Below are 17,127 nucleotides of genomic sequence, written 5' to 3' on the forward strand. Positions count from 1 at the left end.
GTTAGGACATCTACTTTTGTGCATGACAACTACTTTTTCCAACAATTGTTTACAGACAGATTATTTAACTTATAATTCACTGTATCACAATTCCTGGGGGACAGAAGTTTACATACACTAAGTTGACTGTGACTTTAAACAGCTTGGAACATTCCAGATAATGATGTCATGGCTTTAGAAGCTTCTGATAGGCTAATTTACATAATTTGAGTCAATTGGAGGTGTACCTGTGAATGTTTTTCAAGGCCTACCTTCAAACTCAGTGCCTCTTTGCTTGACATCATGGGAAAAATCAAAAGAAATCAGCCAAGACCTCAGAAAAGAAATTGTAGACCTCCACGAATCTGGTTCATCCATGGGAGCAATTTCCAAACACCTGAAGGTACCACGCTCATCTGTACAAACAATAGTACGCAAGTATAAACACCATGGGACCACACAGCCGTCATACCGCATGGGGACAAGGATCATAATTTTTGGAGAAATATAATCTGGTCTGATGAGACAAAAATAGAACTGTTTGGTCATAATGACCATCATTATGTTTGGAGGAAAATGGGGGAGGCTTGCAAGCCGAAGAACACCATCCCAATCGTGAAGCATGGGGGTGGCAGCATCATGTTGTGGGGGTGCTTTGCTGCAGGAGGGGCTGGTGCACTTCACAAAATAGATGGCATCATGAGAAAGGAAAATTGTGTATATATTGAAGTAACATCTCAAGAAATCAGTCAGGAAGTTAAAGCTTGGTCGCAAATAAGTCTTCCAAATGGACCCCAAGCAAGCTTCCAAATGTATGGCAAAATGGCCTAAGGCCAACAAAGTCAAGGTATTGGAGTGGCCTATCACAAAGCCCTGACCTCAAACCTATAGAAAATATGTCGGCAGAACTGAAAAAGTGTGTGAAAGCAAGGAGGTCTACAAACCTGACTCAGTTACACCAGTTCTGTCAGGAGGAATGGGCCAAAATTCACCCAACTTATTGTGTGAAGCTTGTGGAAGGCCACACAAAACATTTGACCCAAGTTAAACAATTTAAAGGCAATGCTACCAAATAATAATTGAGTGTATGTAAACTTCTGACCCACTGGGAATGTGATGAAAGAAATAAAAGCTGAAATAAATCACTCTACTATTATTCTGACATTTCACATTCTTAAAATAAAGTGGTGATCCTAACTGACCTAAGACAGGGAATGTTTTACTGGGATTAAATGTCAGGAAATGTGAAAAACTGAGTTTAAATGTATTTGGATAAGGTGTATGTAAACTTCCGACTTCAACTGTACATTCTGTAGCTACCTCAGTTACCTTGTACCCCTGCACATCGACTCAGTACTGGTACTTCTTGTATATAGCCAAGTTATTGTTATTCTTTATTCACTGTGTATTTATTCCTTGTGTCATTATTTCTATTTGCATTGTTGGAAAATGACCTGTAAGTAAGCCTTTCAATGTTGTTTATGAAGCATGTGTCAAATAAACTTTGATTTGATTTGTTGGGAGTGGCAAACAGCTTGGATACACTCCACCTTCTTTTAAAACCTCTTACTGACAAGACATTCCACAGGCTTTATTACCGAAGAGGAGGTGAAAGCGTGGTAGGGACTAATAATAAAAAGGTACTATCTTGTCCAATAAGGTGCACCATTGAATGTTTTGAGGTCACACTGCTTGGTCCTAATTATGTAGGGGAGAGTTGGGTAAGTTGCGCCATTTTTTACATTCAGCATCACTATTTCAAGAGAAATATAGTATTCTTTCTAACAAAGACACTGTATCTACATTCATTTTCGGATGTTGTTTTTTCCCTGGAAATAATCACAATTCATGTAAACAACAGTTTTGAAAACATATCTTGTCAAACGTAGTCTCTTGAAAAAAATGACCCCGGTTATGGGGTAAGTTGAGCATAAAGGAAAGGGTAAGTTGAGCCACCTTGGGGTAAGTAGGTGATGGTGTTCTGTGACAGTGGGTGATGGTGCTGGTCGGTCAAAGTTTAATTAATGGATTGGGGGTGCGATATATTGTATATCTTAAATGCATGCCTACATTCATATATAGATCTCTGTTCAATATCACTTATCCTTCCATTTCTTGAGCAGTTGTCTGGGACAGGGATGTTGTTTTGATGTGCCGATTTGTAGGCAAGTTCTCTCCATAAAACTGGTCTGCGAGATTGACATGTTTATCAAGCTCAGACTCCATGTCATCAGATAAGACCTTGTGTGCCTCTGCTACTCTGTTATAGCTCTGTTTCACACAGGTACGTGGTCCTTTTCTTTTTTGTCAATGTACCATTCAGTCTATTTTCTCCATCTTGCTGAATGGACTTCTTCCCTTCTCTCAATTCCTTGGGGGGCTAAAAACGTGCTGGTTTTACATTTGTATACACTGGGCATGACGATGTCTGCTCTTTAACAATAGTTTAAATGCATGATACATTGCATAAAACTGACAAAATGTTAGAATTTGTATGGTCTATGGTGGCCATTGGCTGAACTTATGTTAACCAACGGACACTGGCTCAACTTACGCCAAGGCAAACATATTGACTATATTAGCCCATACATGATACACTTTCATGATAGGTTTAGGATCTCACATTGTAGCTTATAAACCCCAGCTGATGTACTTTGGTTTAGATACAAGCATCATTAAACCTATAACACTATATATTCATTTAACTATGAAAATCCTTTTTTTGGACCCAACTTGCTCACCACTTTTCCCATGTTGTTTCTTCCTTCACATACTCCATGGAATGATTTCATATTTGGTGTATGGACGGTTTCCCAGAAACAAGGGGTGGCTCAACTAACTATTTGGGTCAACTTACCCCACTCTCTCCTACCTATAACTAATGGTACAGTGGGCATACTTTACAGGGTACCACTACAGTGACAAGCATTTGTACCCCTTTAAGTACAATTTGCAACCTTTTTTTCTGAGACTGTGGGATACTGTAAGTGTTAAGTAAACAAACTGTAGACTAATCCAACTGGTAGAACCTGACTAGCAATAGCTGCTGAAAGCGGATTTGCATTCAATTCAGAACTCATATCCCATTGACCCACACCCTAGTACCTGTCATAGCATGCTCAGTGCATATAGAAGTTATACTGTACTGGAAGTGAATTAAGATTGCTCTCTCAAACTTTCAGATCTTGTTATGATGAGAAATCAGGCCTGGGCTAGAAAAACGGACCCTCTAGCTGATTGGCAGCTTTTCATGCAATTGAGAAAGAGATGTACTACCTCAATCAAGAAAGCTAAATCTAGCTGCTTCCTAAGTTCTATCTCAGACTCTACTGGTGATCTGTTAGAATTTGGGAAAACAGTAAATGCACTGAAGCGTGGAAATTCCTCTCCTTCCCTTCTTAAGCAAGTTGTGTCAAACTCTAGCATCATAACTGAGATAAATAAGAATTGATGTTTTTAATCAGTTCCGTCAACTTCTAGTTAATCTTTGCTTTCATCACAACAGCTTTGGACTTGTGATGTGCTAGACACCTTGTGCAAGATTGATGTAAAAAATAAATAAAACCCACAGCGGCTGATTTGCTTGATCCTTTCTTGCTGCAGCTTTCTGCTGATCTGATTGCGGAATCTTTAACACTCCATTTTAACCTAACAATTATTTCTGCTACCATCCCCAGGATCTGGATTATCACCCCATTTCAAATGATCTTGCCTAGCAGCAAAAATGATAGAATCCTTTGTAAATATTCAACTTAAATCCCTTTTAACTATGAAATAAAGTACCTTCGGAAAGTATCAGACTCCTTGACTTTTTCCACATTGTTACGTTAGCCTTATCCTAAAATTGATTAAAAAAAAAAAATCCTCAGCAGTCTACATAATACCCCATTATGACAAAGTGAAAACAGGCTTTTTGACACTGGTTACCCCCAAAGCCAATTCCCCCTTTGGCCGCCTTTCCTTCCAGTTATCTGGTGCCAATGACTGGAACAAATTGCAAAAATCACTGAAGCTGGAAACTAATATCTCCCTCACTTACTTCAAAAAAAATTTATTAAAAAAAGCTTATTTCACCTTTATTTTACCAGGTAAGCTAGTTGGGAACAAGTTCTCATTTACAACTGTGACCTGGCCAAGATAAAGCAAAGCAGTGCGACATGAACAACAGAGTTACACATGGAATAAACAAGCGTACAGTCAATAACACAATAAAAAATAAAAAAAGTCTATATACAGTGTGTGCAAATGGCGTGAGGAGGTAGGCAATGAATAGGCCATAGTAGCGATGTAATTACAATTTAGCAGATTAACACTGGAGTGATAAATGAGCAGATGATGTGAAAATAGAGATACTGGTGTACAAAATAGCAGAAAGTAAATAAAAACAATATAGGGATGAGGTAGGTAGATTGGGTGGGTGGGCTATTTACAGATGGGCAATCATCTGTCAGGGCAGCTTACAGATCATTGCACCTGTACATAGACCATCTGTAAATAGCCCACCCAACTACCTCATCCCCATATTGTTTTTTTGTACCCCAGTATCTCTACTTGCACATTCATCTTCTGCACATCTATCACTCCCAGTGTTAAGTTGCTAAATTGTCATTATTTCAACCACTATGGCCTATTTATTGCCTTACCTCCCTAATCTTACTTCATTTGCACAAATTGTATATAGACTTTTCTATTGTGTTATTGACTGTACGCTTGTTTATTCCATGTGTAACTCGGTGTTGTTGTTTGTGTCGCACTGCTTTATCTTGGCCAAGTCACAGTTGTAAATGAGAACTTGCTCTCAACTGGCCTACCTGGTTAAATAAAGGTGAAATAAAAATACATTTTTAAATAATCCACTGATTTAGGTTCATCTGCTTTTTGTATTTTTGCGCCTCTCATGTGGAATGATCTCCCAACATCCTTAAAGTTGCTCCTTCTAAGGCAATTCAGGCGGATGTTAGAGGGCGTTTTTACTGAAGAATGTGTTTGTTTCATGATTGTATTTAGGTTTTCGTGTTTTGTGTTTGCTTTTCCATGTGTATAAACTGTAGATAAACTGTAGATATGTACAGTATAGGAAAATGAGTGGAGAAGATTAAAGGTATCACTAGACAAGAGAAATACCTTCCTCTCTCAATAGGCAGGTTTCCAATGACCCCGGTATATTCAACAAAAACACTGTCACAAAAATAACTTGTGGCACGTGAAATGGAAAGGGCAACTAAATAGGAGAACGGTTCTAAAAGATCCACAAAATGTTTCTGTTTGACAGGAACTTTCTTTGATGGAAAAGTGTTTCTCTAATAAATAATGAATTATATAGCACACTTATGTTTAAAATGCTCATAAAAGTGCAGTAAATGTGTGTAGACAAAACAAGCTGCTCAGTTACTACTCTGCCAGCAGGAGCTCCGGGTGCCCAGGCTGTGCGCCCAGCAGTGGTGGTTCTAGACCATTTACTGTACTGTTACAGGGGCCAGTTACATTAGAAGTTATTGTTGTCATGTCGTTTTCTTCACTGCATTGCAGGCATTAGCAGGCAAAATACCATGTTCCGCGTTGCCACTGTCTAATAACAGATGTACAGAAAGAACGAATGCAAAAATTAGTTATGTAATTTCTTTTATTGCATACTCCACATCTAGGGGGGCCACAAGGGGGTCCAAAATTGTTGTCACAGGGGCACTGCTAGTGGCACCCAGTGCTTGGATTGTTTTGTCAGCCATTTGCTATGAGGGGGGACTGCAAGGTAAATGGACATCCTGGGGTGCTGAAATGTGCGCTCAGTTCTTCTGGAACTGGCCTATCAGGTAGTCAACTGTTGGCGCTAAAGAGCAAATTGTACTTGAATTTTTATTTTAAATCATAAAAAGTCATTTGGAGCCTGCTAGATGGATTCTGGGACTTGATAAACTGGACAGCCACATCCAACAGTCGAATAACAGTCAGAGGGATACACTAGCTAGAATCTTCTCACGGACCAGGTAAGACAAAAATGCATGGCCCTGTGAATTCCCAATTCGCAACAGCGTATTTTGTTTCAGATGCTAGGTAGTGGACAGGGTGTGTTAACTAAATCATTGGAATTGACATATGAAAAATGGAAATGTAGCCTATTTTAGGTGTTTTGTTAGTTCTCCTTGAAATGGTCAAATAACTTAAGCATAGATTGTTAACTTTATTTCTAATTTGGCACACAGAAACTAGAGGACATAGTAACTTGGTCAAAAATAATGGCACCGATTGGCCTGTTGTAAGCAGTCTCACGAACTCTCATATCTGTTGCCCCGTTTGACCTAGAGACTATAAACTTTGTATGTAGGCTGTTTCCACATGTTGAATACATTTGCCACAAGGACCCATAATGTCCGTCAGGATAAACTTTCCTCCATCTTGGACATTTTGGAAAACGTATTCTCATGAACCAAATAATATAAAAGTTGACAGTTTGATAAAAGCTAAAAGGGATTGGTCAAATCTATCAGTCCCAAGACCCAAGCAAAGAAAATATAATTCTGACCTTCATTTACCTGCATATCCAGACCTTATATTTTGCCTCACAATGAACTGAACTGTTTTAAAATGTTATTTTCAGGACAACCAGGACTACACATAGAACACAAAACAATTTGACAAACAGTTGCAATCATGAGTTTTACTGACAAATGTATATAAAAAAAAATATTGTCCGCCAACACAAAAACCTGATAAAAATGAATTGTCCGCCAACACAAAAACCTGATAAAAAGGAATTGTCCGCCAACACAAAAACCTGATAAAAATGAATTGTCCGCCAACACAAAAACCTGATAAAAAGGAATTGTCCGCCAACACAAAAACCTGATAAAAATGAATTGTCCGCCAACACAAAAACCTGATAAAAATGAATTGTCCGCCAACACAAAAACCTGATAAAAATGAATTGTCCGCCAACACAAAAACCTGATAAAAATGAATTTGAAAGCTATCGTACAAAAATTGTTTATTCAGTTAGAAATGAATATCCAACTAGTTAGTGACAACTGTGTGGAGTTTGTGACAGCAACTATGTGAGCTTATTAATGTATTATAGACACTATGTCCCGGGATGTCCTATGATATTCTATGTCGAAGAACCCCTTACCTTCTAACAACTATTGTGTAGCTTGTGAGCGTCATAGAGCAAAACATGTTACGTGTTCATGAGAGTCTCAGCTTTTTCATAGATAGCTACAAACTATTAAAAGTGCAAACCATTCTTACTCTACAGGCGTTTTTGTTAAAAAAATAAAAGAAAGACCAGCTCAGGGCCCCTTCTGGGTCCGCCTTGGTCTCTCAAAAACTGCTCTAGCTCAACCCCTATCAATAACACATAATGGTTGTTACCAACTGATGTATAATAAATAGACAAATCCAAAAATGGTACAACCCAGAAGTATGTAGCTTAAACACACAATGTTTAAAAGGGGTTAGAAGCCCTAAATCACGCCGGCCTTAAGAGATGGCTGAGTTATCGATAAATCAGGAAGTCGGATTTTACGGGTCCATTTAAATCCTTTATAAATCCACTCCAATGGCCTGTCAACTTGAAACATTTTAGGGTCATCAAAAACATGACCATGTATAGCATATGTTTGGCATTGGTATCATTAAAAACATGACCATGTATAGCATATGTTTGGCATTGGTATCATTAAAAACATGACCATGTATAGCATATGTTTGGCATTGATATCATTAAAAACATGACCATGTATAGCATATGTTTGGCATTGATATCATTAAAAACATGACCATGTATAGCATATGTTTGGCATTGATATCATTAAAAACATGACCATGTATAGCATATGTTTGGCATTGATATCATTAAAAACATGACCATGTTTGGCATTGATATCATTAAAAACATGACCATGTATAGCATATGTTTGGCATTGATATCATTAAAAACATGACCATGTATAGCATATGTTTGGCATTGATATCATTAAAAACATGACCATGTTTGGCATTGATATCATTAAAAACATGACCATGTATAGCATATGTTTGGCATTGATATCATTAAAAACATGACCATGTTTGGCATTGATATCATTAAAAACATGACCATGTATAGCATATGTTTGGCATTGATATCATTAAAAACATGACCATGTATAGCATATGTTTGGCATTGATATCATTAAAAACATGACCATGTATAGCATATGTTTGGCATTGATATCATTAAAAACATGACCATGTATAGCATATGTTTGGCATTGATATCATTAAAAAGGAGGAAGCTTAACAATTCACTTTTTTGACGACGTAACACTAATGTTTAAAATAATCATAGAAAATCTTCCTCTTGGACGAAGAGTCAGATTCACTCTTTAGACTCATCACAATGGTTCCTAAAGAGTTTGAAAAAATAGCATTGATGCATTCAAAGATGACCACACTATACCAGTAAATACTTATCATGAACTATAGGACTAAATGGCACCAAATTTGGAATATAGGCCCTTGGTACGTCTTAACTTAGCTTTTCTCAAACTAAGGGATTGTCCATTTAAACCACTGTAAATCCACTCCACAGTGGCCTATCAACTTGTGTCATCACTATTATGGCCAGTACCTAAGATGAACCACACTGAATTTGCTATTGACATGAAAATAAACTTAACTACTAAATCATTATATATGTAACACTAATACTCAATCATCTGCCATCATCACCTTCTCATGAACCATGTGTCAGATTCACTCCAGATTTTATATTTAGAGTTATTACATCAGTCTAATGGTTTTGAGAAGAGAAAAAATGTTGCAGCACTCAAATATGGCCACATTGTACCTATAGATGCATGTTAGCACAAATGCTAATGCAAAAATAATAATAATAATCTTCACATGAATGAAAAATCAGATTAACTCTCAATTTGGTATATAGACAAGGAATTTGAGAATGATTAGTTGCTGCATTTAAAAGTGGGCCACGCTACACCACTAGATACACCATATGACACCAGGGATATAAGAACTGAACCGATGGACATGGGGCCATGAAATTTGGTATGTAAACCTTATGTATATGTCCTTAGAAGCTGTGTAAATATAAAGTCAGTGCAACCTTTGACGGCTGCACCAGACCAGCTGGTAGCCACTATGGATGTCATTAGCATCCTATGATGCCACTGTTGCCAGAGCAATGTGTATTGTCTTATGCCAAAAATATATAAAAAAATATGGGCAAGCAATTATACACACAAGCCAAAATAAATATAGTGATTAGTATATCTGTATAATCACATAGTTGCCCTATTATGCGGAATGAACATAGTGAAAAGTGGATCTATTATTCAGGAAGATGAGAAACCCGGAAGTCCTGACGCTTGCACAGTCTGCGTATTACAGCTGTGAGATTGTAGTGACGTATTTTGGAACGCTGATGTGGAGTGTATCAACTGAGATTTACATCATTTACACACAAATATTGAATTCCTGGACTTTATTTTGTCAATGATGACCACAATATAGCTACTAATGCTGAAATGCTGATGCTGAAAATATTTCACAAATCTTAACGTAAACCATTAGTCAAATTGACCCCAGAATTGGTATATAAACTCATTACATTAACTAATGACTGTTGCATTAAAAAAATAACCAACCTACAGCACTACACTAAACTTCACTTGCATCATCCTTGTGGTATTGAGATAAACTTGGTAATGATGTCACATGATAGTTCCTACATATAGAGTGCTTGCTTTGATAACCAACTGATAAGGTCTTTTCTATCATCCTGTGAACCTTGTTGTAGAGGACTTGTGGACTTAAATCATTGTGCAACATCATGGGAAAGCTCTGGCCATTGTCTTTCAGCTTAAAAAATAGGATTTCTACTGCTGTGAGCGTTTAAATTCTGCCTGCTCAATGTATTTCCATCACATTCTCAAATTGTAGGCTACTGATGGTTGTCATAAAAACTGTATTAATTAGAAAATTATGAGATTATTATGGACAAGAACAAGATTTATATTTGTCAAATGGCTGCCAATCATCGATCATCATGTCTCCTGTGAAGTTCATCATAACTTATTTCCTCTGTAGCATAATAAACTGCATGCTTTTCCGAGTTGTAGTGGGAGGACCACATATCATATCATCATGTAACTCCAACTTTCCTTAAACGTCATTCATTTTACCGGTAAAAAGATCCCACCATGTGGAATGAACAAATTGTCTGTCGACAGTTAGGAAATTATCTTCTGTTTCCGTCATCTTATTCTTGGCTTTTTTTATGCTTCATATAATTTAGCCGCATGGGGTAATCGTCTTGGTAGCAAACTTGATTCTTCTTGCATGTCCTACTGAGGTGAAAAAGCATTGGATTGGTGTAAACATGGGCGAGAGAGTTTCATTCCACCAGTCTTAGCATTAATCTTTTTGAATCCAAGTCACATTGAGTTTGACTTTATAATTTAAAGGGCCAATCAGCAGTTGAAACAAAAACAAAGCATTATACCCTTCTAAAATAACTTTGATGCACATAAATGGTAATTTTTTGCTTACATTTTTAAGTATAAAATTACATTTGTTTTCATTGCTTTTTCAAATAACAAAATGTGCCCACTCTGGTCTTGGCACATGTGGTCCAGCCAACAGTTCACAGATAAAGTGCCTATAGGCTAGCCTATATGATGACATCATAATGGATAAAAGAAGAATGTTTGTATTTGTCAAATGGCAGCCAAGCAACATGCCAACAGGGGTCTATTTATAGTCCCCAGGTCCAGATCAAATTCAAGGAAACACACAGTATTATACAGAGCCATTAGTGCATGGAGCTCCCTTCCATCTTATATAGCACAAGTGACCAGCAAACCTGGTTCCCAAAAACAAATTAAGCAACACCGCAAGGCACAACACCTCTCCCCCATGTGACCTACTTGTTGTGTGTATGTACTGACATGTATGTGTAACTGATTGATGCACACACACTACATGTTAATGTTTTTCAATGTTTGTAAATTGTAAAGTCTTTGTCTTTAATGTCTTTTTCGTGATATGTTGGACCCCAGTAAGACTAGCTGATGCCATTGGCTAATGGGGACCATAATAAATCAAAGCATGGATCATCATGTCACCAGAATTAAGAACCTGGATATTTATTTGAAAAGAGCACCAAGCTCATCACTGTGCACTTTCACCACTCTGTGAAGTTCATCATAACATCATTTGTAAGGTAATAAATTGCATCCAAGTCATAGGAGAACACATATAATCATGTGAATCCAAGTTTACTTCAATATAATGCTTTTATATCAATATTTGCACATAAATGCGTTTTCTATAGCCATTTCATGCAGATTCATTTTAGACACAAAAAGATCCCACCATGTGGAACTAACAAATTGTCTGTCACATTTATAGAATTATACCGCCACTTCCTGTTTCCATCACAGCTGTAGTGATTTTTTTATTCGGTATGACAATTATTATTATTTTTTTCACCTTTATTTAACCAGGTAGGCTAGTTGAGAACAAGTTCTCATTTACAACTGCGACCTGGCCAAGATAAAGCATAGCAGTGTGAACAGACAACAACAGAGTTACACATGGAGTAAACAATTAACAAGTCAATAACACAGTAGAAAAAAAGATTAAAAAATAGTCTATATACATTGTGTGCAAAAGGCATGAGGAGGTAGGTGAATAATTATAATTTAGCAGATTAACACTGGAGTGAAATGATCAATCTATGTCCCATAGATAGTCCCATAGAAACTGTGGATGAATACATGGTCTTTGTCTCTATTTTCTGTCTCTTGAACAGAGTTTGTCCAGTCTTCTCTCCTTTGTCTCTATTTCCTGTCTCTTGAATAGAGTTTGTCCAGTCTTCTCTCCTTTGTCTCTATTTCCTGTCTCTTGAATAGAGTTTGTCCAGTCTTCTCTCCTTTGTCTCTATTTCCTGTCTCTTGAATAGAGTTTGTCCAGTCTTCTCTCCTTTGTTTCTATTTCTCGGGAACAATGAATGTAATGCATAGTACTACCATACCAGCATGTGTGCTATCATCCCTTATCTTTTGTGACTGACAAATTGTGTAATTTACATTCTCAAGTTTAGTTTATGAGGCTGCATACATATACAGAACTTATGTGCCAATTTTCACTCACAGAGTTTTGCTTTTTCACTCCTTCCAAATAGGGTTATAAAAACCTTTCAGCTTTTGTATGTCAAGAGACTAGAGGGCACTAAAAGTCATCCAACTACTTTGTTTGTGGGACAGTTGGCAGCTGCTGTACAACTTAAATTAGTCATATGTCCAACCTCTCGTCCTATCAGTTCATGCATGAAAAAGATGGACTAGCCTACCCTGGTGATTCGAGACGCGTGTCACAAGAGCGTTATGTTTTTACAACAACGCATACATTATCCCGTCATTGCCACTCAAAAAACGGTTAAACGTCGACAAATAAAATGCAATAAAGTCATACAGAACCTTGTTAGAAGGTATGAACACAACAGCCTACAGTAGTATTCCTAGCCTACATTGATGAGTAAGTAACTGTCATAAGGATTGTTAGAAGGTATGAACACAACAGCCTACAGTAGTATTCCTAGCCTACATTGATGAGTAAGTAACTGTCATAAGGATTGTTAGAAGGTATGAACACAACAGCCTACAGTAGTATTCCTAGCCTACATTGATGAGTAAGTAACTGTCATAAGGATTGTTAGAAGGTATGAACACAACAGCCTACAGTAGTATTCCTAGCCTACATTGATGAGTAAGTAACTGTCATAAGGATTGTTAGAAGGTATGAACACAACAGCCTACAGTAGTATTCCTAGCCTACATTGATGAGTAAGTAACTGTCATAAGGATTGTTAGAAGGTATGAACACAACAGCAAGCCTACAGTAGTATTCCTAGCCTACATTGATGAGTAAGTAACTGTCATAAGGATTGTTAGAAGGTATGAACACAACAGCCTACAGTAGTATTCCTAGCCTACATTGATGAGTAAGTAACTGTCATAAGGATTGTTAGAAGGTATGAACACAACAGCCTACAGTAGTATTCCTAGCCTACATTGATGAGTAAGTAACTGTCATAAGGATTGTTAGAAGGTATGAACACAACAGCAAGCCTACAGTAGTATTCCTAGCCTACATTGATGAGTAAGTAACTGTCATAAGGATTGTTAGAAGGTATGAACACAACAGCCTACAGTAGTATTCCTAGCCTACATTGATGAGTAAGTAACTGTCATAAGGATTGTTAGAAGGTATGAACACAACAGCCTACAGTAGTATTCCTAGCCTACATTGATGAGTAAGTAACTGTCATAAGGATTGTTAGAAGGTATGAACACAACAGCAAGCCTACAGTAGTATTCCTAGCCTACATTGATGAGTAAGTAACTGTCATAAGGATTGTTAGAAGGTATGAACACAACAGCAAGCCTACAGTAGTATTCCTAGCCTACATTGATGAGTAAGTAACTGTCATAAGGATTGTTAGAAGGTATGAACACAACAGCAAGCCTACAGTAGTATTCCTAGCCTACATTGATGAGTAAGTAACTGTCATAAGGATTGTTAGAAGGTATGAACACAACAGCAAGCCTACAGTAGTATTCCTAGCCTACATTGATGAGTAAGTAACTGTCATAAGGATTGTTAGAAGGTATGAACACAACAGCAAGCCTACAGTAGTATTCCTAGCCTACATTGATGAGTAAGTAACTGTCATAAGGATTGTTAGAAGGTATGAACACAACAGCAAGCCTACAGTAGTATTCCTAGCCTACATTGATGAGTAAGTAACTGTCATAAGGATTGTTAGAAGGTATGAACACAACAGCCTACAGTAGTATTCCTAGCCTACATTGATGAGTAAGTAACTGTTACAAGGATTGAGAATCCAGCTATTCTTGTCTCCCTGTCACCACATAGGAATAATGTGCCATTTACGATCAATTAGCAGTTGTGCCGATTTATTTAAAACATATTTGCCAAACACAATAGCTTTATACTATAGAGCCTTGAGGTGGTAGATTTTTGCCAATGAATGTAAAGCTACTGGCATTGATGAATGTAAAGCTACTGGTATTGATGAATGTAAAGCTACTGGTATTGATGAATGTAAAGCTACTGGCATTGATGAATGTAAAGCTACTGGTATTGATGAATGTAGGCTATATCAAGATTAGGGTACAACAGGTTAGGTGGAACTGTAAGACCAAGATTAAGTTCAAGTTTACTGGTTCTGTAAGCACTTTAGCCTACTGAATTTCAGCAACAGAAAAGAGAGCAATTGGTTAAATAAAGAAATAGCACGAAATGGAGAGGAATGACATAGGCTACTGCAATTTTACATCTAAATTTATTTTTCTTTTGCGATAAACGTTATTTATTCTATAATAAAAGTCAGTTAATACTATACTTTCTGCATTCAGTTAAATATTTAACACAGAAACAGAAAACAGTAGGCTACCATTCACACCCGATTTTGGTTTGCCAATACCCAAAGAAAAAAAAGAACACCTTATGGCACAACGGGGACTGAAGAGACATTTTTATGCATTTTGCATTATATTTCGCATTTGTATTAAATAGCCTATGTGATATGTGGGATACAACTGTGATATGTGGTTGTCTCGCCTAGCTATCTTAAGAAGAATGCACTAGCTGTTGGTCGCTCTGGATGGGAGCATCTGCAGAATGACTAAATGATAAATGTACACTACATGACCAAAAGTATGTGGACACCTGCTCCTCAAACGTCTCATTCCAAAGTCATGTGCATCAATATGGAGTTGGCCCCCCCTTTGCTGCTATAACATCCTCCACTCTTCTAGGAAGGCTTTCCACTAGATGCTGGAACATTGCTGCGGGGACTTAATTTCATTCAGCCACAAGAGCCAGGTCGGGCACTGATGTTGGGCGATTCGGCCTGGCTCGCAGTCGGTGTTCCAATTCATCCCAATGGTGTTCAATGGGATTGAGATCAGGGCTCTGTGCAGGCCAGTCAAGTTCTTCCACAGCCTCCCGAGTGGCGCAGTGGTCCAAGGCTGTGCCACTAGACATCCTGGTTCGAGTCCAGGCTCTGCCGCAGCAGGCCTCGACCGGGAGACCCATGGGGTGGTGCACATTTGGCCCAGCGTCGTCCATAAGGGGAGGGTTTGGCCTGCAGGGATGTCCTTGTCCCATCACGCTCTAGAGACTCATGTGGCGGGCAGGGTGCATGCACGTTGACACGGCCGCCAAGTGTACGTGTTTCCTCTGACACATTGGTGTGGCTGGCTTCTGGGTTAAGCAGGCATTGTGTCAAGAAGCAGTGCGGCTTGGTTGGGTTTCGGAGGACGCACGGCTCTCGACCTTCACTCGCCTGAATCCGTACGGGAGTTGCAGCAATGAGACAAGCCTAACTACCAATTGGATACCACAAAATTGGGGGAGAAATAAATAAATACAAGTTTTCCCACACCAATCTCAACAAACCATTTCTGTATGGATCTTGCTTTGTGCACAGGGCATTGGCATGCTGAAACAGGAAAGGGCCTTCCACAAACTGTACTATAGAATATCAATGTATGCTGTAAGATTTCCCTTCACTGGAACTAAGGGGCCTCGCAAGAACCATTAAAAACAGCCCCAGATCATTATTCCTCCTCCACCAAAGTTTACAGTTGGCAGTATGCAGTCGGGCAGGTAGCGTTCTCTTGGCATCCGCCAAAACGCGTTTCCAGAGTCCAATGGCGGCGAGCTTTACATTGCGCATGGCGCATAGTTAGGCTTGTGTGTGGCTGCTAGGCCATGGAAAGCAATTTCATGAAGCTGCCCACAAAATAGTTATTGTGCTGACTTTGCCTCCAGAGGCTGTTTGGAACTCGGTAGTGAGTGTTGCAGCCAAGAACAGTCCCTTTTTATGCTCTTCAGCACTCGGCGATCCCATTCGGTGAGCTTTTTAATTTATTTATTTTTTTAACTTACATTTAACTAGGCAAGTCAGTTAAGTACAAATTCTAATTTACAATGATGGCCTGAGGGGACGGGGCCTGGGATAAAAATAAAAATAAAAATAAAATAAGTGCAATATAAATATAGGACAAAACACACATCACAACAAGAGAGACAACACAACACTAAGTAAAGAGAAACCTAAAACAACAACAGAGCAAGGCAGCAACACATGACATCACAACATGGTACAAACATTATTGGGCTTGTGTGGCCTACCACTTCATAGCTGAGCAGTTGTTACCCCTAGACATGTCCACTTCACAATAACAGCAATTACATTTAAGCTGGGCAGCTCTGGCAGGGCAGAAATTTTACAAACTGACTTGGAAAGGTGCAGCATTGAAAGTCACTGGGCTCTTCAGTAAAGCCATTCTACTTCCAATGTGTCTAGGGAGATTGCATGGCTGTGTGCTCGATTTTAGACACCTGGCTGAAATAGCCGAATCCACTCATTTGAAGATGTGTCCACATACTGTTGTATATATACAGTGTATATTTATGTATATTTTGTATTTTATATGTTGTTTTGTTAACTTTTTGGACCCCAGGTAGAGTACCGCTGCCTCAAAAGCAGCTAATTGGGGATAAAATAATGCTAAAAAGACACGGGCTATTTAATGAAATTGCGTGACACGTGTTTAGAATAGTAAAACCAAACCTGATCTTTGTCGGATTTTCTTCTTCCCGTTCTTCCTTCGCCTCCTTCATGCTCTTTATCCGTCATTGCGCACTCTTGCCCCCTCCCTCCCGCCTCTTCTCCGGTCATGTCTAGATGGATGACAGTTTTTGTCAAATTGACGTCAAAAGTAGTTTTTTGTGCATTTTAGCTAAACCTAACCCTTCTCCTAAATGCTATGAAAAGTCCGTTTTTACAAAAGCCGTATCCCTCCTAGACAAAAACCCTCTTCTCCGGCAAGGGGCTAAAACCAATCTCGAATAGGTCCGACGCCAGGACAATAACAGTTCAAATCTAATTTTTTAATTTGAAATTGACTCCTGGAATTGGACCGCATATAGAGCTAGAGCTGCGCTCCCCCACAACCACGGCGCTTCCGAAATAAGCTTACAGAGTTCGATGTAGCTGTGTGTAGGCCTATATAGCCAAGCCCACGACAGGTATGTTGCAGACACGTTGTAGAGATG

At 38.5% G+C, this 17,127-nt stretch overlaps 1 protein-coding gene across 2 annotated transcripts in view; it reads right to left on the reverse strand.

The window, feature by feature from the left end:
* Positions 1-17,127, reverse strand: part of LOC109880757 (transient receptor potential cation channel subfamily M member 4) — a 58,566-nt gene extending 41,439 nt beyond the window's left edge. The window contains exons 1-2 of one of the 2 annotated variants that reach the window (XM_031827989.1): positions 17,052-17,127; positions 16,643-16,752 (exon numbers count right to left, since the gene is read on the reverse strand). In XM_031827989.1, the coding sequence (XP_031683849.1) occupies positions 16,643-16,750 (108 nt within the window). In that variant the 5' untranslated portion in view covers positions 16,751-16,752; positions 17,052-17,127. Of the gene's footprint in view, positions 1-16,642 lie in introns of both variants that reach the window. The other variant, XM_020472954.2, reaches the window with a different exon arrangement.

This window comes from Oncorhynchus kisutch, linkage group LG6, assembly GCF_002021735.2.
Source record: "Oncorhynchus kisutch isolate 150728-3 linkage group LG6, Okis_V2, whole genome shotgun sequence".
Classification (NCBI taxonomy): domain Eukaryota; kingdom Metazoa; phylum Chordata; class Actinopteri; order Salmoniformes; family Salmonidae; genus Oncorhynchus; species Oncorhynchus kisutch.